Below are 23,894 nucleotides of genomic sequence, written 5' to 3'. Positions count from 1 at the left end.
AGCCCTGAAGGGATAAGGATGATGAACCACTAAGAAAAGGCAGAGGTCTCTTTGACCAGAGATGTAAGTGTCAAACATGTAACTGTCCCATCCCAAACAGATTAAAATGTTCATCAGGAAATGTTTAACAGAATAAATAAAAACCTAACACAACAACAGATGTTAATTTGTGGTTTTCTAAGACAATATTTGGCCTGCAGGGATCCCAGTTCTATTTAACACCACTGTTTTAAATTACATAAAAGTTCCCTGTAATCAGCTAGGGAGGAGGGAAGGGAAGAATACGAGGGATTGAATAGTAGTTTTAGGGAAATTATTCTCTAAAATTAACTATTGTTCTGGATTGATGAATCAAAATGTCAACTTTACCCTCATTGTGTAACTATGTTTTATCAATGTGTGGAATTTCTTTATTCAAGAATCCGATAAATATTACTTCAAAATTTGGAAGAAGTCATGTGGGAGAGATGTTCAAGGGAATGAAGAGACTGCCAGTTTCGCCATTTCTCTCTCTATGCTACAAAAATGCTTGTATTAGGATAACACTAAATCAATAAAAATTGTTTCTGGCAGACTTGTACCTACAATTTAGAATACCATATTTTTTTTCAGTCTCTCTAACAAAAATAGGTTACGTAGGATCAGGAACCAACTTCAGAAGATGAATTTGTTTTCGACATGGGTTTGAATATTCATGTGGAAATGTCAAACAAGCATCTGGAGTTTTAAGAGAACCTTAGACAGAAGCCAAGACCGGAACTATAGATGAACACAGACATGATGAGTGAAACTGCTGAACCAAAAGAGGTGGATGTTTAATAAGTCACGTTCTAGCCAAACTAATATGACATATAAAAGATCCTTTTGTGCACACTATGGCCCAGACTGGGAAACCTGCCCATTCTTGGACATGCTCTGCTCCTGGTGGGCCCCTTATCAGCAAGGACGGGAGAGAACAACAAGAATTTCATTTCCATAGTTTATTAAAGGTGACATTGGACTGTTAGACTGTGTAAGAAGTACAATACAGCAAGCAAAAATCCAGCTCAGAATACAATGTACTTTATGACATACAGATGGACCATCTCTATTTATACTCAACACATTAATCACATTATTTATTACAACAGACTCTAATATCTTGGTGGAGAAAGTGAAGAACAGCCTCATTGGTGTAGAATATTTACTTTCCACCCCTCTGCCATATCTTGAATCTTGTCCCCACTTTCATAAGCAGCTGCCTTTTCCTTCACTTACAGAAAATAAATACTTAGTTCCACCCACTCCATATAGGAGAAGAAACTTTGTTCAGTGGCTCCTTTACCCCACCCCCAAATTAAATCAGTGCACAGAGAAATCCCTCCTCATACAGAACACTGGGTTTTCAGATACTGAAAAGTTGGAAAAGTGCTTTTAAAACATTCTCATATCCCATTCCCCCCCTCATACACACATACAATGTCCTTCTCCTCCCTTTTTTTTGCCCTCCCTGCTCCTCATCCCGCCATCCCCTAAAAAACAAAACTCAAAACCAGAGGCCCTTTGGACGGTGATAGGGTTTTTACAGTTACTGAACCAGATTAACAACTTGGAATGAGGTGAAGGAAATGAAAGAATCAGAAAACTGCAAGATTCCTCAGCCGGGCTGAGGAGCTAATGGCAAATGGGCAGGGCAGCTAGACGGCACATTTTTCCCTCCTTGAGGGACTAGATGAAGGAAGGTTGGCCTGGTAGCCTATGTCAAAGCTGAAGGCAGAGATCACCACAGTTTTTCAAGGCCCCTCTCCAGGTTCTGGGAGGTGGCAAAAGGGCTTCCAAGCCTAAAGGTGGAGAGATTAAGGGTGGGATAGGCCAATTGGGTTCTGTGGAGGCTCAAGCAGCAATGACCGGAGGCTAGCACTGGGGTCACACTGAGCCATACTGAGGATCCTCCACAGGAGTTGTACTACTTACCCACCCTATGGTCGTGCTCTGATCACACCTTTTCTTCCACTGAGACTCACTTCCATGGTGCTCACGCCTCATTCCCTCCATTGGCTGCCACTGAACACACACAACCTTCAGTTCCCCTCCCTGAGACCGAACACGGGCAAGACTGCCCACGTTAGACACACGCAACAGCAGGAAGACAGGAACATGCAGACAAAAGGGCCCAACGGCAGTCCAGAAAGCAGCAATCCTCAAAGTCTGGGGCTATTGCTTTTACTTGTGGTAGACAAGGACACAGACAACAATAAGAAATGACCAAAAGACCTTCACATATGCATACATTTCCAAACTGAAAACTTTTCCCCAAAGTACATAAAATGAAAAAATAATTTAAAACGAAAAGGACAACTGAATACCTAAGTGTCACCAGGATAGATTAAGGGTTTTTAAGTGCATAATTGGCAATAGTTGACTTGTGTCTAGTAAAAGGAGGAACATAAGTCACTTTCCCACAGGCACCCAGCCACTTACAGCGACAGATTGGCTCTGTCTTCCCTAGGGGGCAGTACCTACCACAAAAGGAATGACAACAAAGACCGGGCACCAAGGATGGCACTGGGTTCACTGCTGGACGCAAAGAGGAAGGAGAGCTGGGCTTTACCTACAGTCACCAATGACCGGAGGCCCAGCAGCGGGACAACCCTTAAGCAAGGCAGCAGGATTTCTGCACTCAGTTTATGGTGATATGAGGGAACGTGCCTGACTGCCAAAGATTCTCCCCCCACGATGCTGAAATGGCTAAGGGTTAGAATACTAACATGCAACAAGGGCTGACAGAACACACACAGGAGAGACACACCTCAATCCCAACTACATGAAGAATCCCCTTTAAAGCAATGAGCCGCTGCCTCGGCCACACGTGTTTTGCTTGGACAGCTACAGGAGCTGCTATCAGAGGGCTATTCTGTTCCTGTCCCTTGTGCCAACCCCACCAGAATAGGCTCTGTGGACATTTCGTTTGCCTGGGAAGTCACAGTAGGTGCAGCGTGCCCAGGATGCTATTTCTACTTTATACTGCTTCTCCTCAGGGTTTAGTCTAACCCAATTCCAGGGTTGAGGAGAGAGAGGAAGAAAAAAATAACATTTCCTGTTTTAGTAGGAAAGGAGAAGCAAGTAGGTTCTGCTAGGGACTTGGGAAAACCTTGGTTCGGAAGCTCTAGTACCAACAGGAAAAGAGTGGGATATGTACTGAGGATATGAGGCAGTAGCCAGGAAGGGCAGGCTGGCGCTGAAGGACCAGAAGGGGGCAAAGGAAGTGACGTCTAGAAGTCCTTGCCAGTCTTGGAGGAAATTTTTGGTTCCCCACCAATCCTCTTCCATAGCAGACTGGAAAACAGGGAGCCCAGTAACCTGGCACATACCAGGTAAGATGCCTAGATGAGGGGCTCAAATTAGTTATAAAAAATAAAGTAAAAAACCCTCAGGGTGGGTTGGGGAGGGGGGAGTCCATAGGACGGCTCAGTTTTGAGTGTCGTGACACACGCCATTCTTCAGGTGGCCTCCAGAGCCACGGCCTCAGCCGTCCCCTCCTCCTCGTAATCAGACACGCAGGACTCCAGGCTCTGCTTGGCCAGCAATTCTCTTCGGGCCTGCAGCCGTGTGCACTTCGGGCAGCTTCCAGACTTGAAGCAGGCTTTGTGGTAACAAGCTCTACACTCTACACAGAATCGGGAGCAGAGGTAATGAGAAGAAGGAGAGAGACGAAGAGAACAGGTCTCTGTTATCCCGGGCTTGGATTAACTACAACTCACCACAAAGTGATGAGTAGGATTATGAAATAGCACAGGTGGTTGTTCATTAAAACAAGACAAACAAAAACATATTTGAAATCCCAGAGCTGGAAAAGACCCCTGAGATCACCTGGTTCACTCCTTTATTTTCCATATTTTACTTTAGATTAAGAAAATTGAGGGCGCCCAAAGTTAAAAGACCTAGTTCCAGTTCCTTGGTAGCTGGTGGTACAGCTAGGACTAGAACCCAGCCCTCCTGAACCTCACTCTGCTGTCCTTTTCAGGACTCCAAAAGGTGACTCTTGACAACTGAGAAGGCAGCGTGAGGTGGGTTACTTTTGTTCTCCCCCCTTCCCCTCTGGCCTCACCTTCACAGGTCCGGCACTTATGAAGTTCAAATGGAAAAATGATATCATCCTCGTCCTGACAGAACTCACAGATAAAGCCCTTGGCTTGGCAGAGCTGAAGAAGAAAACAGACAGGAAAGGGATGAAGGGCAGAATACCAGGGGCCAGCATGAAGGGGCCATCACATGGGAGGGCAGTGTGAGCAGGGACTGGGGCCTGGGGAGTCAGGACACACAGCGCCGGGCTGGAAAGCCTGCCTGTGTTCTCCTACAGGCCATGAGACCTGATTCACTTCCTTCCACATACTACAAACTCCAGAGCCCCAGAGGGGAAGAAGAGGACAGAACTGTGGGTCAAAAATGTTGGGCAAAGGAGCAGCTAGGTGACGCAGTGGATAGAGCACTGGCCCTGGAGTCAGGAGGACTTCGAGTTCAAATCCAGTCTCAAACACATAACACTTACTAGCTGTGTGACTCTGGGCAAGTCAACCCCAACTGCCTTGCAAAAAAAACAAAAACAAAATAAATAAACAAAAAAAACCCAATGTTGGGCATGAGGCAGATAGGTGGAGCAGTGGATAGAGCACTGGCTCTGGGAATTAGGAAGAACTGAGTTCAAATCCGGTCTCAGAGCATACACTAGCTGTGTGACCCTGGGCAAGTCACTTAACCCTAACTGCCTTGCCAAAATAAAAAAAACAAACAAAAAAAGAATGTTGGGCAGAAGCTGTGGAAAGAAAGGCCAAGAGCAAGACTAGATTCCTGATGCCCTTGGCCATGGGGCTGTATCTCAATGAGGGGAAAGAAGAGAAGGGAATGCCCTCAAGGTCAGTTAGCAAAATTCTCTGTATCGAGGGCATCTTAAATACATTGTTCTAGTTTGGATTATCATTTAAAAACAAAATGTCTTAAATACACAATAAACATTAAATATAAAGGGTAAGGTCATTTCTCCACCATGGAAGTGGAAACCTTTGCCATCCTCTTAACCCCAAGCAAGATTCTGTGCCCCTTCCCTTGCTCCAAGCTCCTCAACAGGGGAGACCCTAAGAACTCAAAATGGAAATTGTCTGAGCACTGAAGTAAGGGATCTCTGGATTTCAGGCATTTGGGACACCAAGACTTGTGCTAGGTGACTCAAGGGCCCTGCCAGGACTGAACTCTCCTAGTATTTGCTCCTCCATGAAAGAGAAAGTTTCCCTTCTTGTTATCTGCAGCTATTCAAGAATAATCTAGTACAAAGTAATCCTGTACTATTTCCTTCACTATTTACTCAGAACTGGACTATCAGTCAAAGCATTCACATGAATCAAAAAGCAAAAAGTTCCCACCATGCAGTGCTGCACGTGTGTGGTGCCTGCCCTGGCAAGCTCTGAGAGCTGAGGTGCCAGCTCCCCCTTCTTGGTGGTGGTCAAGTCATTGAGGGAGTATAGGTGGAGATCTTCTGTCAAGTGGCCCGGCACCATGTCAAAGGCATCCAGAAGGCTGTAAGGACACAGGAGGGAGACGCAGTGGGGATAAGGCCCTGTAGCAGCCCTCTACATCAGACCAAGTATGGGCAACCACAAAGCCTTGGGTCCCAGCTGAGCATGCTCCTGCTATGCCCACATGCTGTAGACCAAACCACTCCCCCTACCCTGACAGTGAGTAGGCTCCTGAAAAGTGACACTATCCAATTAAATGGGAGACAGATTATAGCCCTCCTTCATACTTCCAGTCACCACCCCAAAAGTCTCTTCCGTGAGATGAAGGTGACCAAAGCACAACTGGTGATGGAGTCTTCATGATGCCATTTTTAGATCTCCCAAGAGCCAGTGGCCTGGGCTTTACTTAGGCAAAGCTCAGAAACAGAGAAACTATAAAGCAGTGGTTCTCCAAGGGTGGTCCACAGACCCCTGGGGGTATTATAGGGAAGGAAATGAGTGTTACGGGGCCAAAACTATTTTCCTAGTAATAGTGGGATGTTATCTGCCAAATAAAAAACTCCTCTCTTTTCTAATTATCTATCTGCGTAAGGCTGGATTTTGTTCACATTTTTCAGTCAAATCAATATCACAACAGATTGAATACTAAAGCAGATATGAGACTCTAGCTTTTTTCTATTAATCTAGAAATCAAATAAATCTGTATGAATCTGTAAAACAACTCCACTCTTCTCACTAAATTTTGCTTCAGAAAACAGTTCTCTTTTCATAAAAATGTTATTGATGTTAGGATGTATTTGGTTTATTTTTTAAAAAATAATATTTTTAAAAATCTGTCAGTTTTCATTTCTAATACAGGAAATATCAGCAGAGTTAACCCATGGAAACAAGTCTTTGAGGTCCTCAATGATTTTTAAGAGTGTGAAGAAGTCCTGGCACCCCAAAGTTTGACAGTGGCTCCTAGAAAGGGATCCCAGGTTTACACAGCCCACGAGAGACTCACTCTTTTGCCAGCCGGCAAGTCTTGAACATGTTCTTCATGTGGTACAGCTGGATCCGCAACAGCTGAGTAAAGAGATGTGAGGAAGGGGAAGAAAGGGCAAGTGAGGGCTTCAGAAGAGGCCTATTCCTTGGCATCTAAGAAGCCTACCTATCCATGAAACTGTACTGGAAGACGACCTGGTATGCCAGCCCAGCCTGTTCCTAAGGGCAGTCCAAGGGATGACAACCTGGGGAACCAAGGCCGTCTATGTTACCTGGGTGGTCTGCTCAAATTCACAACGCTGATGGCTCAACTGAGAAAAGAACTCAGAAAGCCCCACCTGCAGATACTTAATACTTAATCTATCAGTAACAATACTTTTGAGTGACTCATGTCCACAGACTTATGACACATCCATAAGGCATTAAATCTGCTTCTTTGGAACCATTACTCGGGACCATTCTCAGGTTTGGGATTCTGCCTCAGGCTAAACATCTGGGAAGGGGAAAGAAAAATCAAGAAGGACAAGGAACCTAACTTGGAAGTCCAAGGCCAAGAGGAAGAAAAGTAGAAAGACGTGAGGAGAGTCTGGGTGGTGCACAAAAGAAAGGAGGCAATGAGAAGGGAAAGAGTCTATGATGGACCCCTTCCCATAGCCTTACTCGGACTTGATTAAGCAGCTTGACCTTCCTATAGAGGGCACTGTTGATGTCCTGCACGTTGAAGAGCGGATCGTTCCAAATCTTGGTAAGCAGGTCTTTAGAGAAGTTGCTGACATAGTACTTGCTGAAGTCCCATTTGCGCAGGATACGACTAGGGATGACCGCCTGGGCATTCCCATGACAGCACTGGCAGAAGTACTTGCCCAGATATTCACAGTAATGAAGCCGCTTGATATAGTCTGGGGAGCAGGAAGGCCAAGGTAGACAGAATAGTAAAGCTAGGGTCCTGTATCTAACTAACGGTGGGGAACAGACAGCGTCTTTGGTGGGAGGGAGGGCATGGGAATAACAGAACCCCTCCCCCGCCCCCCAAAGGCTGCTAAGGATCTAGCCTTTAGGGACCTGGTTGAAACATCTAGCTTTCTCCTTCATCGCAATCCCAGCGACACAATCTAAGACAACCAATTATATTCACATGGACTGCTAGGGATCTCCCAACTTCACCCTTTCCTGTCTCAGTCTCTTTTTCCTTCCCCTGGATGCTGTCCATCATTCTTTTTTCTTCTCTTCTCTGAACATCCCTCCTTGTCTCCCAAGTGTGGATCACGGGGGAAGAGAAACCCATGGAGCAAGGTGGGAAGAAGATACTCACCAGGGTCTGTTCTGGTACCACACCCTGCACAGCGGTAATTCTGCTTGGCCACAGCAATTTTTCTCCTGTGAGAAGAGGGAGTGAGTCAAGGACTGACAGATATTTGGCTGGTGTATCTTGTATGCCTTCACATCAAGGGGCTGGGAGATACTAACATTGGACTTTTACTTCCCAAGAGAAGATTACAAAGAAGAGAATTTGCTTATTTGCGGGTTTGGCCATCTGGCTTTTGTGACCCAATTACCAGCAGGACCTCATAAGGATCATAACTGACCCTGGGGGATTATGGCTGTAATTTAAGAAAGGGATGCCTATAGTAGACAGCCTTCATATCAGAATACAGGATCAAAAAGCAGAGAAGCAAAGGCAATAATAGAATAGAGGGAAACCACGCCATGCTAAATATTGTAAAAACATAGTAGAAACCACTCAAAACCATTGAAAAGAGGATGAAGGTCAAGGAATGCCAGTAGCTAGTGAGCTTGTTAAAAGAATAACTATGGGTAGGTACCACAGCTAGTGACCAGTGTCACTAATCAACTCATTGAAAAAATAATATTCAGAAGAGGCCATAATCTTCTCCCACTTTAAAGGGAATTAGCTGGAAGGGTACTATAGTTGGTGAGGCCACATACTGAGAAGGGTAAAAAGATATCTCTGGCACCTCATGAAACAAATGTGGTCACTGGTCACTTACGTAGGGGCAGGATGGACATTAAAGATGATCTGGGGACGGGGTGGGGCCCACTCCAGGTTCCCTCGAACTCGGATGCGTAGCTTGTAGATGTCAGCATGCTGCCCATCATCTGGTGAGATGGGCAATGAATCAGGGATGGGCAGGAGCTGAAAGAGAGAGACAAAAGGGACCTGGAGGGGAGCAGCACAAGAAATCCATCCCTCCCTTGTTGATTAATCAACAAGAATTTGTTAAGCCCTACTGCTTGCAAGATACTATGCAAGGGAATACAAAGACAAAAATGAAACCATCCCTGCCCACCAGGAGCTCATGCTCTATCCCACATATTTTACCGATCAACAAATGCCATGATTGAAAGATGCTTCAGTAACAACCAAGGTGACTTTGGGTAACCTTAGCTTTCTCTCTGAGCCAGTTCTATCCCTGCCCCATCTTCCCTGGGCTCCATCCTAGCCAATCCATCTGAGTCAAGTACACTGGTTCTCAGGCACAATTTTCCAACAATCTCCCAAGAACTCCTTTCTGCTATTAAAATTCTGTCACTGTCCCTGAGGGGCAATAATGGCCCAATGGGAAGAGATGCCAACCCAGAATCCCACTTCTGGTTTGGGGACAGACCGAGCTTTAGTCTAGGATCAGAAGGTATTAATCTTTTTTATTCTGACCGTCACTGTCAAAGGTGACTCCTTTGGTGATCTGTTAAAATTTATGGCCTCCCCCTCAGAATAATGTTTTTAAATGCATAAAATTAAATATATGAGGTTACAAAGAGAATCAATTTTGCTGAAAGTTATCAAAATATTTTAAAAGACGTTTACAGATGCCAGGTTAAAAACCCCTGGTCTGGAGGATATTGGGAAGGATGGTAGGTCAATCCTTGTGATCCCTAGGGATGAGGGGGAACAGGGACAGGACTGGGTCCCTGGATTTGCTATGGAATGAACATAAAGCCTGAGACTGACCCCCAAGCTCAGCTGGCCTCTCTCTGAATGAATCTGACAGAATGTCCTGCATCTTATTGACACTCTGCTTTCCTTCCCATGGATGAGAGGAGTCTAGGACTAAGGTCTAGACTCACCACATAGAAAACTATCTGTCACTCCCAAAGCAAAACAAAAAGAGAAAAAGTCTGTCTATCCCAGAAAGCCTGTCCCTGGCTCTCTCACAGACACAGCCGGGTGATAAAGAGATAGAAGTCTAATGTGTGGCCTATGAGTACCAAAGGAGTGGATACACAAGCCACCCTTTTCCCCTGTCAACTGATGGGGCAGGGAACATGTCTCTTCACCCCAGGTGTCACATGTGCAAAGAACCTGGGAGGAGAAAGGAGAAATGCCATGTGAGGCAGCCTTGTGGCAAAGGCTTGAAGCAGGAAGGAAGAGGGTGAAAGGAGCAGGTTACCTTCTGTGGAGCATCATGCTCAGGAACCAGCCACTCAAGCTCTGAGGCAGCTGGGAGCTGCATCCCTTCAAACTGCTTCAGGAGTCCCATGGCCACGGCTTCGGCCGATGTGGAATGCAGGAAACAGTGGGAGCTAGTGGGGAGAACGAGACGGGGAAGAGAGCATGTAGACTGAGCGCTGGGAAGGAGGGAGGGCTGCAGGGCCTCTTACCCAGGCTACGGGAGGAAGGGAGGTGTGGACTGGAGGCCCGTCTGTATCAACTGCTTTTGTTTTCTTTAGCTTCTCTTGTACCCAACTGGAATTCCAGCAGGAGTTGCTTAGGGAGGTTTCTTTTCTTTCTTTTTTTGGTTTTGGTGAGGCAATTGGGTTAAGTCACTTGTCTAAGGTCACATAGCTAGTATGTGTCAAGTGTCTGAGGCCGGATTTGAACTCAGGTCCTCCTGACTCCAGGATCAGTGGTCTATCTACTGTGCCACCTAGCTACCCCAGGGGATTTCAACTCTAATAAGTCTGATTTTCTTGAATTCTCTTATTTTCATATTCAGAAACTAAGATCCCCTGCTTCCTTGGTTGGGATCTGATTTATAGTGTGGAAGAAAGAGCACTGGCCTCGGGTTCAAGTCCCCAGCTCCCTTACCACGTAACCACTTACACTTAAAAAGGGCTAGCCCTCACTTCAAGTATGTGTTGTACTAAGGCTTAGTGCTTCTCAGAACAGAATCTTAAGATTTAGAAAGGGAGGGAGGGAAAGGGAAAGAGTGGAATGAGCATTTATAAGGTGCCTATGAGGTGCCAGGCATGGTGCTAAGCCCTCAACAAACAGCATCTCATTGGCTCCTGATGGAGGTCCTCCCTCTCTCCCTCCCAAAGTAGGAATCTTCTCCCCACACCCTGACAGGTGACCTTGCAGCTGCTGCTCTCATGCCTCCATGCTCACCACTATGGCACACAGCCAAGAAGCCCCGGAGGCAGCCAAGGCCTTTTGTCCCCAGGCCCCCAAGAGACCTGATGGTTTCTCCTTATGCCTCAGGGAAGGAGGTTTCACCAGGGAAACACTTACAAGGACTCTGAAGAAAGGTGGGATCTGTTGCTGGAGCTTGTGCTCCTCCTGATGTCAGCATCTGAATACAAACAAAATGTGAGGGGAACAGAAAAGAAGGTAAACAACCATGAAGTAAGCACTCGTCCTATGCTACTGCCAGCGGGGCACTCTGCAGGGGACAACTAAGCGCTGTCTTCTACGGAGGATGGGGAGCGGGCTCACAGGTGGGAGAGAGGGTCAGTGATGCCTGAGGCATGACCCACAGTTCAGCGGTCACAGGCGACACCACCAGGTGAGGATTAGGCTGAGTCAGTGATACTACACACACAGCACTAAGGGCGACAGAGCGGTTACGGACTCACACAAACACATACAGAAGTCTGGTGGGAAAAGACTAAGGAAAGAGATTAAGCTGAGGAAGGATCCTAACTGGGACAGTGTCACACCACTGCCTGGTCAAAACAACAAGAAACGACTAAACTCAACCAAACTCTTGGCCTTGCCCCATCACTATTCTGGTACTGCCCCAGTGAAAGCTGAAATGTCTCATAACGCCCACAGAGGGAGAGATCTCTGAACTTTGGGGAGGGAGGGGGAAGGTCCTCAAAGATGAAGGCTTAGGGGCAGCTAGGTGGCACAGTGGATAGAGCACCAGCCCTGAAGTCAGGAAGATCTGAGTTCAAATCCGGCCTCAGACACTTGACACTCACTAGCTATGTGACCCTGGGCAAGTCACTTAACTCGACTGCCTCATCAAAAAGAAATTAAAAAAAAAAAAGGCTTAGCCAAAAAGGCTTCATCGTCCCATGAAATAGGGAGCACAGACATTTCTCTATGGTTCAGTAAATCCCCAAAGAAAAAATTGAGTAAAACAGAGACCCAGAAGGAGACAAACTAAATAACTGTATACACTCCTTCTTACAGCTCTTAGGGCTAAGTTAGTGAGAAGCTGCTAAGTTTTTTTTACCTTCTTATCAAGATTTTTGGGAGTAAGTTTCTAGTACTGTCAACCACCGCCTACATTTACTTGAGATCTAGAGAAGAGAAGAGGGTCAACCAAAGCCTGCTTAGGCAGGCCACCCAGCAGCATCTGCCTAGGTCAGGAGGACCCCAATGCTCTCACCATTCTTGTTCACTCCCTCAAAAGGCAGCTCAAAATTTACCATCCCTGATGAACTTCATCTCAAACTCTGACTACTCCCCTATTCTCTATTCCCTTAGCACTAAAGGAACTTGATGAATTTTATGCTTACTGATATGGCGCCTAAATACTTGTGTGTGTGCATGTAGCCTTGTTCAAGTTAGGGATCTCTGGCAAGAGGTTCAAAGGCAGATGGACATTGGAGAGTATGTCCTTCACTTATGTGAGCTGGATCATTTTTAATCAAGAAATTTCCTGGCAAATTCACAGGATCAGAGGATTTTAAGTAGGAAAAGACCTTAAGAGATGATCTAGTCCGATCTTGATATTTTACAGTAAAAAATGTGAAGCTCAGAGAGTCAACTGTCTTGCCTAAGGTCAAACAGGCAATTAAGAAACAGAGCTGGGACTCAAATTCAAGTCCTCCAAACCCAAACCAGTGCTTTTCCCCCTGCACATGAAATTGAACGAAGCCCACACAATCTCTCACATCATAGAGTTGGCTGAGCTTTAAAGTTCTTAGGTCCCCAGGGTATAAGAAAGGAAGGGAGGTAAAGTGGTGTGTGTCCCAAAAATGGAAGAGGTTGCTATATTTAAAAGACAAAAAGAAAACCCTCAGGTAACTAGTTCTCTTCAAAGTAAGGAGAAAATGTGACAGGATAAGTAGAAAAGGCACCCGAAATTTCAAAGGTCTTCAGTCATAATATGTTATATCTGTCAAACTTTAATGACTCATTATGAGTGCTCAAAAAACCCATTGTGGAAGGTTGTGATTCCTTCAGGACAAAGATCTGGGTCCAGCATTCTAGTCCCTCCATAATTTGGTCCGGATCTCCATTTTTATCATTTCTAAGAGATAGAAATTACATCATAAAGCACAAGTTCTGATGCTTCTCAGGCAATGAAAGTCAAGACTTGGGGATATCCATTTCCATCTCCTCCAAACCTTGTAGCTTTTTTCTGCCAAGTCAGATGGAATAAAGAAGAAAACCAAACAAAAGTCACAACTGCATCTACATTCACAGAAGATAACTCCAGAAAACAGACCACAACAGTTAGCTTGAAAGAAGAGAAACTCTTGATATGCAGTTAACTGAGTTTGGGAGACCTTGAACAGGCTTTTAAAAAGAAAGAAAGAAAGAAAGAAAGAAAGAAAGAAAGAAAGAAAGAAAGAAAGAAAGAAAGAAAGAAAGAAAGAAAGAAAGAAAGAAAGAAAGAAAAAGTGTGAGGGGGGGTGGGGGGAAGAAGTCCTCAAGGATTTAGGATTTTGATCCTAAAAGAAATTAGATCTTTAGAAAGAAATTTCATTACTGAATAGTAAAGGGAACAAATGGAGCTAAGAAGGGATGCAAGGATGTCAGAAGAAACATGGTAAAAGCATCGTGGCTGAAGAGAAGTGTCACAAAGGCCAAATAAGGCCTAGTTGCCCAGTTCCTCATTAGCCTAAACAACAGCCTAAACAAAGTAAAGAGACTATGGCTATGATGGAAAAGTCTGACAGTTGAGGAAAGATTTTGAAGCTAAAATGGCTTAAGATGTGTTAGATCTAGGGTAAATTAGTTCTATTCTACTACTCAAGAAAGATTAGATTAATTAATGATAGGTAACAGTTAAGGATGAATATGAAAGCTACCTAAACTCCTGCATTTCTACACTGCTTCTAATTGCACATACTAATTTATATAAAAGTAATTAGTAATATTATTTAATATGTATTCTTAGCTATTTAATAAAACATTTTGCTTTTAATTATAACGATGGATGAATGTGTTCTACCTTCAAGTGGGTCAGCTCCTGTGAAGCTCACGAGGCTTCACTGTCTACCTGGTAAGAGCCAATCCTGAGTACAGGCTCTTGAATTCAGACTCTATAAACCTCCTTTCATGATAATCCTTCTACCTAGATATCACCAGTGACTAAATTATAAATTTGACTTCTCATCTCCAATTTACCCCCTATATTCACCATTTATCTTGGAATTTTCAGAAGAAGACAGAATCAGAGAACTACAAGATGAGTGGGGGGGACTGTGCAGGCAGGGAATTCAATAAGGCTCATTCCACATATATGGCATCCATTTTCAGGTTTCTACCTAGTTCCCCAAGAAGCCTTGTGATTCTCTAACATTAAGCTACATTAATCACAGGGCACACACACGTGCTAGAGACATACGTAAACACACACAGAGAACACTCTTCACACAGGCTACCTGAAAACAATGAAGCCATGGACACTGACAGTCCGTTCTTTGACGAGTGAATCAGGTTAGACCCATCACTACCATCTGTGTAACAACGGTAACAAAATGGTGCACTTCAGTGCTCAGGTCACAGGAAGGAGAAGTAACAGGGCAGGGATAAGACTGGAGCCCACTACCTCCTTCTGGGTGCCAGGATTTAACCCTTCATTTTTACATCCCCAAATCAAATTCTGGCTATCCTTGGGAGACTGAGGTCAAGTCCAGAGAGCAGGTACCCACCAGAGCTCAAAGGATATTTTTATTCCACCTCTCCAAACCCATCTGAAGGCATGCTCCCAATGGCAAGGTAACAACCATAGCCCGAGCTGGTCCACAAATGTTTGCTCTATTTCTTGCCAGTTGAAAAAACTGAACCTGACTAGTTGAACAGCCCCTGGGCAACCACACCAGGTCACTTCAGTGTTCTTAAGTAAGTTTCCCTTCAAGTTGGACATCTATCTTTCTATAATACTTAAGCTTTGGGGTTAGCAGGTAGATTCAGGTTCATTAAGTTATATTCATCTCTGCACAGTGTGAGAAAATATCATGTCAGAAAGTCACCTTTGGTGAAAGTTTCACTTCTTAGCAATGACAGCTCATTAAACTTAAATGACTCAGAAGATTCCTCCATCCTAGTTTCATGGGCTTAAAGGAAACATGGGAGGATCTCTAAGTGTCTCTCATGAAAAGAACTAAGAAGTGGCTTGTATACTTCGAGGTATAGTAACTTCCAAGCTACCTAGGTATTTTGAGCAATAAGTCAACCTATTAGTAAGTCAAATGGAGCAAAGATCCAGTTACTACATCTGGAAATCTGCATAAGCAAATGAGTTTCCTAGACTGATATGAACAAGAGCCCAGAGACTCTGAGAATGATAGGTCTATTCCAGCAAGCAAGAGACTGTTAATAATCATAGACACAGCTAGTTTCCTATCAGGGAATGTGTTTCACTTTAAAGTCAGCGCCTACCTAGGGTAGGTTCCTGAGGCTGCAGTTCAAGGGTGAAGGAAGAAAACAATGGAAATTTGTGTGTGATCGTGTGACATCTCTTACCATGGATCTCAAATTCATCAACCTCATCAGTGGAGCCAGAGTCAGAAAGTCGTGCTGAATCACGTGAGCTGAACTGGGACCCACTGGAAGTGACCAGAAAGCCTGTTTTCAGGGTGAGAAGAAGTAGTTAACCGGACTGCCATGTGCCATTACAACCCAGCAACTGAAGAAGGAAAAGAGGTAAGGCTGTGAGGCCCTAAGTGATAGGACGCAATAGGAACTCAAAAAGAGGTATCAAGTGAAACCCTAACAGGTAAACAGGATAAAAAAATGAAAACATTTTACTGGTTTGTCATCTCAGAATCCATCTTGTAAACAGAATATAAAGCCAGAATATAAAGGTCTTGTAGCCTTGGCTTCTCAGAGGGTTGAGTTATCCTAGCATATTACAGAGCAAGAACAAAAAATCACTCTTGGGAACACAGGAACCAACTTAGGACAACAACAGTTCCTTTGATGAGAAACAGACCAGACCTGTTAGGTCAAGCCTAATAACCTGGCTCTGGTAGGAACAATGAGGATGAGATGATGGAGAGGCATGCCCTGCAGGAGCACAATAGCCCCAGGTAGGAGTATGATGCTCCAAATGAACTCAGGAGATCCCCGATGGATTAGACCAAAGCAGGGCAGGGCAAGACAAGGCAAGGGCAACCTAGGACAGGCCCAGAGACTCACTTTCACGCTCTGTCTCTGGGTAGGCAGGGAGGAGGTTTTTGGTGCGGATCTGCTGCCGCCGAAGACGGATTTTCTGTTTCAGCTCCTGAATCTCCTTATCACTGTCATCTTCTTCCTCATCCAGGTGCTGGTTCATCATATTGCACTTCATTAGTTCAATGGCAGCAATCAGGGACTCTGAGATGCTAAAGTGGGCATTCTCCTAGGGCAGGGAAAGTACCAAAGGAAGTTTACTCGGTGAAGAGCCAGGGATGTTAAAAGGTCCCCAGACACTCACTGCTTTGGCTAATCACACTCTGTAGAAGTTACCAGAGGAAGAGCTGACCACTAGAAAACCTCTTTTCTAAGTTCTCTCTGCCCTCATCACTGGGCAACTATGCTCCACATCATCTGAAATCAGCTCCTCTCCCTTTGATTCTATAAAGCCCACCTCTTCCTGCACCACCTCCAGCAAAAACAAGAGCAAAAACAGCAGGGGCCCAAGGGCCCTTCCTTGTAATCTAGAGCCTACACAGCAGAATCTTTCCTATAGACTTACACAAACAAGAGTGAATATTGTTGTTCTATGACTTGTATCAAAGCACTTAGGAAGGGAGTCTGGAAAGAGCATTTTTTTGGGGGGGGGGCTAGGCAATGGGTCACACAGCTAGTAAGTTTTATGTGTCTGGGGACGGATTTGAACTCAGGTCCTCCTGAATCCAGGGCCAGTGCTCTATCCACTGCGCCTCCTAGCTGCCCTGAAAAAGCATTTTTAAGTGATGAATCAAGGGACCAGATGACACACCCAACTCCTCACTGTCTACTTTCTGGCAAGAGATCAGGGACGAATTATTTAGATTCAGGGAGAAAGGCTCCTTGGAGTTGGCTAGAGATGGATCTGAGCTAGCTTCTGTTTGTGAGGGGTAAAACAGGGAGACTCATGTGAGGACCACAGCCTCCAAAGCCAGCCTTTTTCACCTCCTCTTTAGCCCCTGAACCTCTTTACCTTCTCCAGGTCCGCACAGCTACCAAAATCCTGTTCAGACAAGTAACTGATGAGGGACTGTCCTTCTGAAGGCCTTCGGAACATGCCTTCCCCTGAGCATAGGTACTGATTACCATCTGGGAAAGAACAATGCAGCAATGTGGTCAGCTTGGAATGGGGACACAAATCATTAGAGCCAGCTTGTCAAAAAACGAAGTATCTGGAATAGCAAAGATGCTCCCAGCCATCTCCAGACAACAGAACCAAGCTGGAGGGAACAAGTCTCTGTCTAAACCATGGGAGTACCTCTAAACCTAAGGAAGTTCAGTTCATGAAACTCTCAGTAGGAAAGTTTGGTGAGGTCACTGGAGACACTCAGCCCTCAGGGAGCACCACAGATAGAGCCGGATTAGTTCAGTGCCCAGACCTGCAACAGACAGACCCCAACCCCCTACCCCAAATTCCTCTGCTAAGAATCAGAAAAAGATATGGTCCCACCCCTGCTGCCACTAGGGGTTCTCTAGTCACCTCACCAAGGCCTCCACAAGGACATCTTCAAGGTCCCACTGACTCTGCAGGAGATCTTGGCCATCCCATCTAGACTATCAGATAGCAACAAAAGGTCCAACAGAGGGAGAGGAGGGAAGTATCAAGGAAGAACAGCAAGAAAGGGCAGTAACAGAAAAGCGTGACTTATAGCACCAAAGTTAGCAATGGAGAAAGGGAAAGTTAGCCTGTACAATACATACTTTCCACAGAGCTGAGCTACTCCAAAGTGCAGGGGGTTGGGCGCAAAAGCAAGGAGACGAAGATAAAAAACAAACAAGACATACCCCATTTCTCCGCCCAGCCCTGGCTCTCCTGACACCCCGTACACTCACTCACCATACTCCACGTCCAGAGAGCTGGAAATGCTGACTTCACTGTTTCGGCCAGAGGAGGAGACAGGTGCTTTCAACTTTGAACTATCATTTCTGGATTCTGATATCAGCCAGCACACCGGGGGATGGGGAAGAATGAAGGACAGAAAAAAGGGGTGAACAGTGGAGAAATATCCCTTTTCAACTTTAGAATTTAAGCCTTTAAGGTGTGCTCATCCCTAATTCTCTTGACAAAAAGGGCAAATTGCATACTAACAGGGAACAGTCTAGGAACATGTGGAAAGGAGAAATGAAGCCAGGTCAAGCGGTCTCCAATAGTAAGAAGAGAAGGTAGCAAGAGTGGATAAGAATGTGAGAAACAAGCAAATCAAAAGGGGTTTACGAATCAGCTATCCCATTGTCTTTCTTTCCTGACCCAATGTTTTTTTTTTCTAGGGGATTTCTTGTTAAGGGCCAGGACCATTCACAAGATCATTCTTCTTACTAAGACAACAGAAATGGGATACCCAGAGAGCCACTATATTGTCTAAGTATACCCAGGAAGAAAAAAAAAGTTTATTTTTTCACCCAAGGAGGTATATGATTGCCAGAAAAACCCCAATTTATTTCACCTGTCTTCCAATAAGGACTACCCCTTCATAACATCCTCAATTTAGGGCACATTTGCCTTCAGAACTCATCTCTTTACTGCCAAAGGAAGGCAAACGTATTCAAATTTCCCACCTTTCCTTAATGTTATATTGCAAAGTTACAAGGAGGTCGCACTGGCCGCTCATTTTTATTTTATACAATTGGATCTGGACTGAAAATTTAACACGTGCAAATTAAACCCATTCCTGAACTGGGTTAAAGAAATCAAGCAGCTGCCTTACAGGCAATATCATCAGGTACTCAAGGGAAAAATAGGACAGCTACGGCTGGAAATACCAAGTGAAAGAGATAGAACTGGTTGTACCCAGCCTTATCAGAACTGTGACAAAAGCTGATCACTTGTTGTCTTGGCATAAAATGGTTATGGGGAGCAGTGGGACTGGGTGCAAGAAAGGAGGTTCTAGTGTTCCACAGAGGTTGTCATGGGCAGCTCTCTGCCAGAACAGGAACAGAATGGACCTTGAGGTTGTGAGGAATTGAGGGGATTAGGACAGCAAGTGGTGCATTGTGGGAATGGAGTGAACAACACTGACTTCATCTTGTGACTCAGTTCTGGAGTTAGCTCAGTTCCCTTTCTATTCAATTATGTGTTTAGTCCAACTTCTGTCCTCTGAGAAAAATTTATTCAATTATGGGGATTAGAAGAAAACCTTATTTTAATTGCTTATACCTATCCCTGGATGGCTGGGAATCCAGATCACCTCTGTTGCTGCTTAGAGACCCTTACCTAAGGACCTCCATTGTGCTGACCAGATACCCAGTCAGATCCTAAGATTGATGCACAATTTTTCACAATTATCTATCTTAAGCAACCCATGTATCTTATCTGAAAACTGTCTCTGTACTGATCAATCAATTATTGTTTCCACGTTTCTTTAGTTAAATACAGACACTTTGTGAAGTGGGACATCTTCTTTCCTGATTCCAGGGAACTGCACCTGTTCAAGCTCCCTCTCCCAACTTGGAAAGTCCCTAAGCATTTCTCCAATTAGAAATCAGATTATCTAATTTTGTATTCTGGTTAACTGTTTTCTTTTAATTAATTGGTCTTATTTGATTAATTGTTTTTAATGTGTAAAAAAAATCTGTCTCCCCCTGTATTTGGGGTCCAGTGCTAAAGCTGAGAAAGGCTATTGGTCCCAATTTGTCAGGTAATTGGCAATGCACTGCTTAATAAATCAAAATGCTCAGAAGCTCAAACCCTTGTTTCCTCAGTCATTTCATCTTTCACTACCACAGTTGCCAAGAGAAAAGGAGGGTGGTTCCAGGCAGGTAAATAAGGGGTGAAACCCAACGAACACCAACTTGTCAGCTGCCCTACTTAGGGTTTGTTATCTATCACATGGTCGGGTGAGGCCTTGGTGTACTGTTTCGACTTCGAGCTCTAAAAGGATCACCTTGGTCAAGATGCGTGTGTCCCTGACCACCAGACACCACAGTAAGGAGAGAAGGCCAAGGCCAGTAAGTGTGTAATAAAGACATGTTGCTGAGGTCAGTACTAATTAGTCTGTTGTGCCCAGGCAGTCAAGGAATGGAACACCCAACGACCCAGATAAATTACAGAATTTTCAGGTGGAAACCAATGTAGTGGAAAAAGTCCCTCTCCAGTATCGTTGGCAGATGGTAATTGTTACTATTTGGGCAATGGGGAATCTCACTACTAGTAATCCATTCCATAACTGAATAAACTGTTAAGAATTAACAGTTTCTTTTCTAGGTTGAGCTAAAAATCTGCCTTCTTGGAATTTCCATTCTTAATAATTTAATCCTGTGGATTTCCATCCACAGAACAAGGGGAATGCCTTCTTCAAAAATATTAAAAACTTCACTGCTAAAGACAACTATCACATCTACACGTAGTCTCTTTCTTCCCAGGCTAGGTACACCCATTATTTTTCAACCATTCTTTTTAAGGACATGGTTTTCCAAATTCTTTCCACCTGTTTTGCCAGTGCCTCCCTTTAAAATGTAGCATCTAAACTTAAATAGAAGCCACTGGACACAATTCTAATGTTTGTTCAACAACCACATAGAGACCACGTGAACAAGACTTATTTCACTGAGAAAATCCTGTGCAGTGACTGAAATGGAAAAAAAAAAAAGTACAAACAACTCCATAGACTGGACAACGGTGGAAAATGGATCAAAGGGCAAAAAGAAGTGAGGATGGTAAAGAACATGCAGCACCTGCTTCTGGGTCATAGGAAGGAATATACAAACTGGTGTTAATTCAAGAGAAGCAGCATGGTTTGGTGTTAGTCCCTGAGAAACTGTGCCACCCAACCCATTGTAAAGTCTTATATCTTTCAATTTCAATGGGAAAAATCATGTGGATAATTTTTGACTTCTCCTAGAGGCTGCCAAAAGACTGAGCCACTCCACTTCAGCAGAGATGCCTTAATGGTCAGTCAGGCCGATTTTGGTGGCAAGCCTCCTGGTTGCCCTGACTTCCCTCTCAAGTCTCAGCTCCAAGCCAACCTTACGTAGGAGGTCTTTCCTTACCTCCCGAGGCTGCCTATTTTGTATGTACATAATTGTTTGCACAGTGTCTACCCGCCATTAGATAGTGTGGGCTCTCTGAAGACAGGGAATGTGTTTTTTGCCTTTCTGTGTATCCCCAGCGCTTAGGCCCAGCGCCTGAAAAAGCTTAATAAGAGAAGAGAAGGGCAAAGATGCCTCCAAACTAACCAGACTTGATTTAACACCAGAATGTGAAGGGAGGCTCTGAGTCAAGCCAAAGAAATGGTTGCAGGTGAGGAGATGGAAGAAAACAGGACTGGTTCCCAAACCTGCAACAGGATCTTCAACTATAATGGTGATATTCCTGAGGCCTTCTGTAGGTGAAGAGAAAGGGAGGCAAAAAGAATACAGAGACAACAGTGAGAGTGAGTGAGTGAGAATGAGAGAGAGAGAGAGAGACAGAGAGAGAGAGACAGAGGCAGAGAGAGAGACAGACAGCGCCTTTTACTTACCACATAACCATCTTTCACCATCTCAGGGGAATATTTTACCCTGCTGGTGAAGCCTCCATGGCTCCCTTTTCTAATACTGTTTCTGGAATTTTGGTTTTCCCTCTGCACAGATTCAGGAATAGAGGGCAGAGGAAAGTATATGGCCACAGGCCAGTAAGCAAAAGCAGGGAAAGTAACAGGGACTAGCAAAAATTCTGCAACAGAGGACCCAGCCCAGCTATTCCTGGGGCTGTCACCAGAGGCTAATCAGGACAAAGACTTTGTTTTCAGAGTTTTTCTTAGACATCTCCAGATCAGCCAAATTAACAACATGGTCAAAGGAATCATTACGTATGTGGGCAGCTAAGGATGAAGTCCCCATCTCCTAACCTCCAAGAAACAAACCTTTAGCATCTGTAGGAATATCATCAGAAACCAAAGATGGCCCCAGCTGTTGGTCAGGGCTCTCCTCCTGTCCTTTCTTTTCCAAATGGGGACCTTCCCCACCCAAGGCTGGTTTCAAGCATAAAAGGTTCATGTCAGCTTTTTGAGTTCGTGAGAATGCCATTGCAATGGAAACTCCCTAGAGGGCTGCTAGACATCCCAATAGCCTAGGGAGGATGACGATGGGGCAAATGGCAATCCGCATTTCCCTGGTGCCATATGGCCTTTACATGAGGAAGGTATAAGAAGTCAGGACCCTTTTGCCTCACTGCCACCCAAACAGAACTAATAATGGAGGAGCTGGCCCTCTCAGTTCCATTTACTAGGTCACAAAGGTTTCCCCCACTCCTAACGTCTCTACCCTCTATTCTCCAGCAACAAACTCCAATGTCTCATTGGACTGTTTTCAAAGCAGCATTCTGTGCTAAACTAGGCTGAGCAAAGGAAATGCTAGTAGTAGGAATTTAGTGAAATTGTTCTTAAAGTTCATGCATGTAGTTTCTCTGATTTTAAGAGGTTGAGGAACTTAAAATTCTAAGGGAATCCCTTTAACTCTAATAGCCACGAGCCCTAGCTTCTATTAGTGCTTGAGATCAAGGAAAGAGAACCCATGAAATGTTTTTTGGTCCATTTTGAATCAATCCGTTAGAAACAATGATAAAGGAAGAGAATAATAATTTTCAAAGACCTACAGAATCAGGGAGGCTGGAAAACCTTCCTTTCCCCAGATTCTATTTACAAGACCATTAGCAATAGTGAAGTTCCTCTTGTCAGCTACAGATTTCTGGCTGCAACGTATCCCCTACATCAATTCAACAAGACTGAGAGTACTGAATGAACCATTCATTACCTTGGACTTTCCTAGAAGCTATGTTGGTGTCAGAATGTGAACGGGTGTGACTCTTCTTGGCTCCACCAGAAATGGCCAGTGTCTGGCCCTCTGAAAAACTGGACCTACGAAGGACCCCAGGCACTTGGCTCTGACCAACTTCCTCTTGCTCCCCTACAGAGGAAGCAGGAGAGTTGGCTTTCTGGGAGCTGCTGGAAGAGAATAAGTTAGAACTGCTACTCTTGGAGTTGCTGCTGTTACTCTGACAGCTGGCGGCTCGGGCTCGACTACCCAGGTTGCCAATGGCTAAATACTCAGGCCCATCATTGGCATCATTTTGGGGGTCGTCCTGGCTGCTGGTCCAAGGCTCTTCACTGGGGCTGGTCAGGGCGCTAGAGCTCATGTCGTTTGGGGAGGGTGGTGAATCCCTGGCCAATGCTGAGACTACAGAAGGTAAGGAGCCCTGGAAGGACTGGTCCCCTGTCAGTGCAATAGGCTCTTTGCTTTCTTGAGGTTTCCGTGGAGGGCCAGAGAGCGAGAAGGAAATGGGTCTTTTGTCTAGAACACAAAGAAAAGGAGCAGAGGGTAATATGGTATCACATAGTAGTCATAAAGAATGCTCATACAACCAAAGGAACCAGACAATCCACTTGTATTTATATAAGATGTAGCATATGCCCAATCCTATGCTAAATATGTGAGCTAGAGAAGGTAGATCACAGTAAACCTATTGAGCTGGAAGAGACCACAAAGGTCATCTAGTCCAACCCATCATTTTATAGGGGAATCAGAAGCCCAGAATGGTTAAGTGATTTGCCCAATGCCACACACATCCTAAGTGGCAGAATCAGAATTCACTGATCCTGACTCTGAGTCCGGAGCTGTTCCCACTATACCAAGGAAAAGAGAAGCTTCATGGAATGAAAATAATTTTTTAAAAATCCTTCTTGGGCATGTGGATAATAAAGCCAGGAAAATTTTAAAAGATATTTCTCTTTTCACTATTTTTCTCTATCCTACTTATCCTGGGCTGCTCTGGAAGATTAAGTTCATGTATAAAGTTTAAAGAGCTTTAAATACTCTAATCACAAGTTATACACATACATACAGACACACACAGACACACACACACACACAGA

At 44.6% G+C, this 23,894-nt stretch overlaps 1 protein-coding gene across 4 annotated transcripts in view; it reads right to left on the bottom strand.

Annotated features, from left to right (window-relative positions):
• Positions 1-965: 965 nt before the first annotated feature.
• The window catches only part of RUBCN (rubicon autophagy regulator), a 73,305-nt gene continuing 50,376 nt past the window's right edge, over positions 966-23,894 (bottom strand). For 2 of the 4 annotated variants that reach the window (XM_027845150.1, XM_027845148.1), the window contains exons 7-21: positions 22,777-23,313; positions 17,885-17,980; positions 17,021-17,136; positions 16,036-16,237; positions 15,361-15,462; positions 14,277-14,351; positions 10,945-11,005; positions 9,884-10,016; positions 8,483-8,628; positions 7,786-7,850; positions 7,134-7,372; positions 6,493-6,554; positions 5,397-5,550; positions 4,088-4,181; positions 966-3,646 (exon numbers count right to left, since the gene is read on the bottom strand). In XM_027845150.1, the coding sequence (XP_027700951.1) occupies positions 3,480-3,646; positions 4,088-4,181; positions 5,397-5,550; positions 6,493-6,554; positions 7,134-7,372; positions 7,786-7,850; positions 8,483-8,628; positions 9,884-10,016; positions 10,945-11,005; positions 14,277-14,351; positions 15,361-15,462; positions 16,036-16,237; positions 17,021-17,136; positions 17,885-17,980; positions 22,777-23,313 (2,249 nt within the window). In that variant the 3' untranslated portion in view covers positions 966-3,479. The remainder of the gene's footprint in view (positions 3,647-4,087; positions 4,182-5,396; positions 5,551-6,492; positions 6,555-7,133; positions 7,373-7,785; positions 7,851-8,482; positions 8,629-9,883; positions 10,017-10,944; positions 11,006-14,276; positions 14,352-15,360; positions 15,463-16,035; positions 16,238-17,020; positions 17,137-17,884; positions 17,981-22,776; positions 23,314-23,894) is intronic. The other 2 variants (XM_027845149.1, XM_027845151.1) reach the window with 2 other exon arrangements.

This window comes from Vombatus ursinus, unplaced genomic scaffold, assembly GCF_900497805.2.
Source record: "Vombatus ursinus unplaced genomic scaffold, bare-nosed wombat genome assembly UNPS02014959.1, whole genome shotgun sequence".
In the NCBI taxonomy this organism is placed as follows: domain Eukaryota; kingdom Metazoa; phylum Chordata; class Mammalia; order Diprotodontia; family Vombatidae; genus Vombatus; species Vombatus ursinus.
This window is presented reverse-complemented; position numbering and strand designations above follow the sequence as displayed.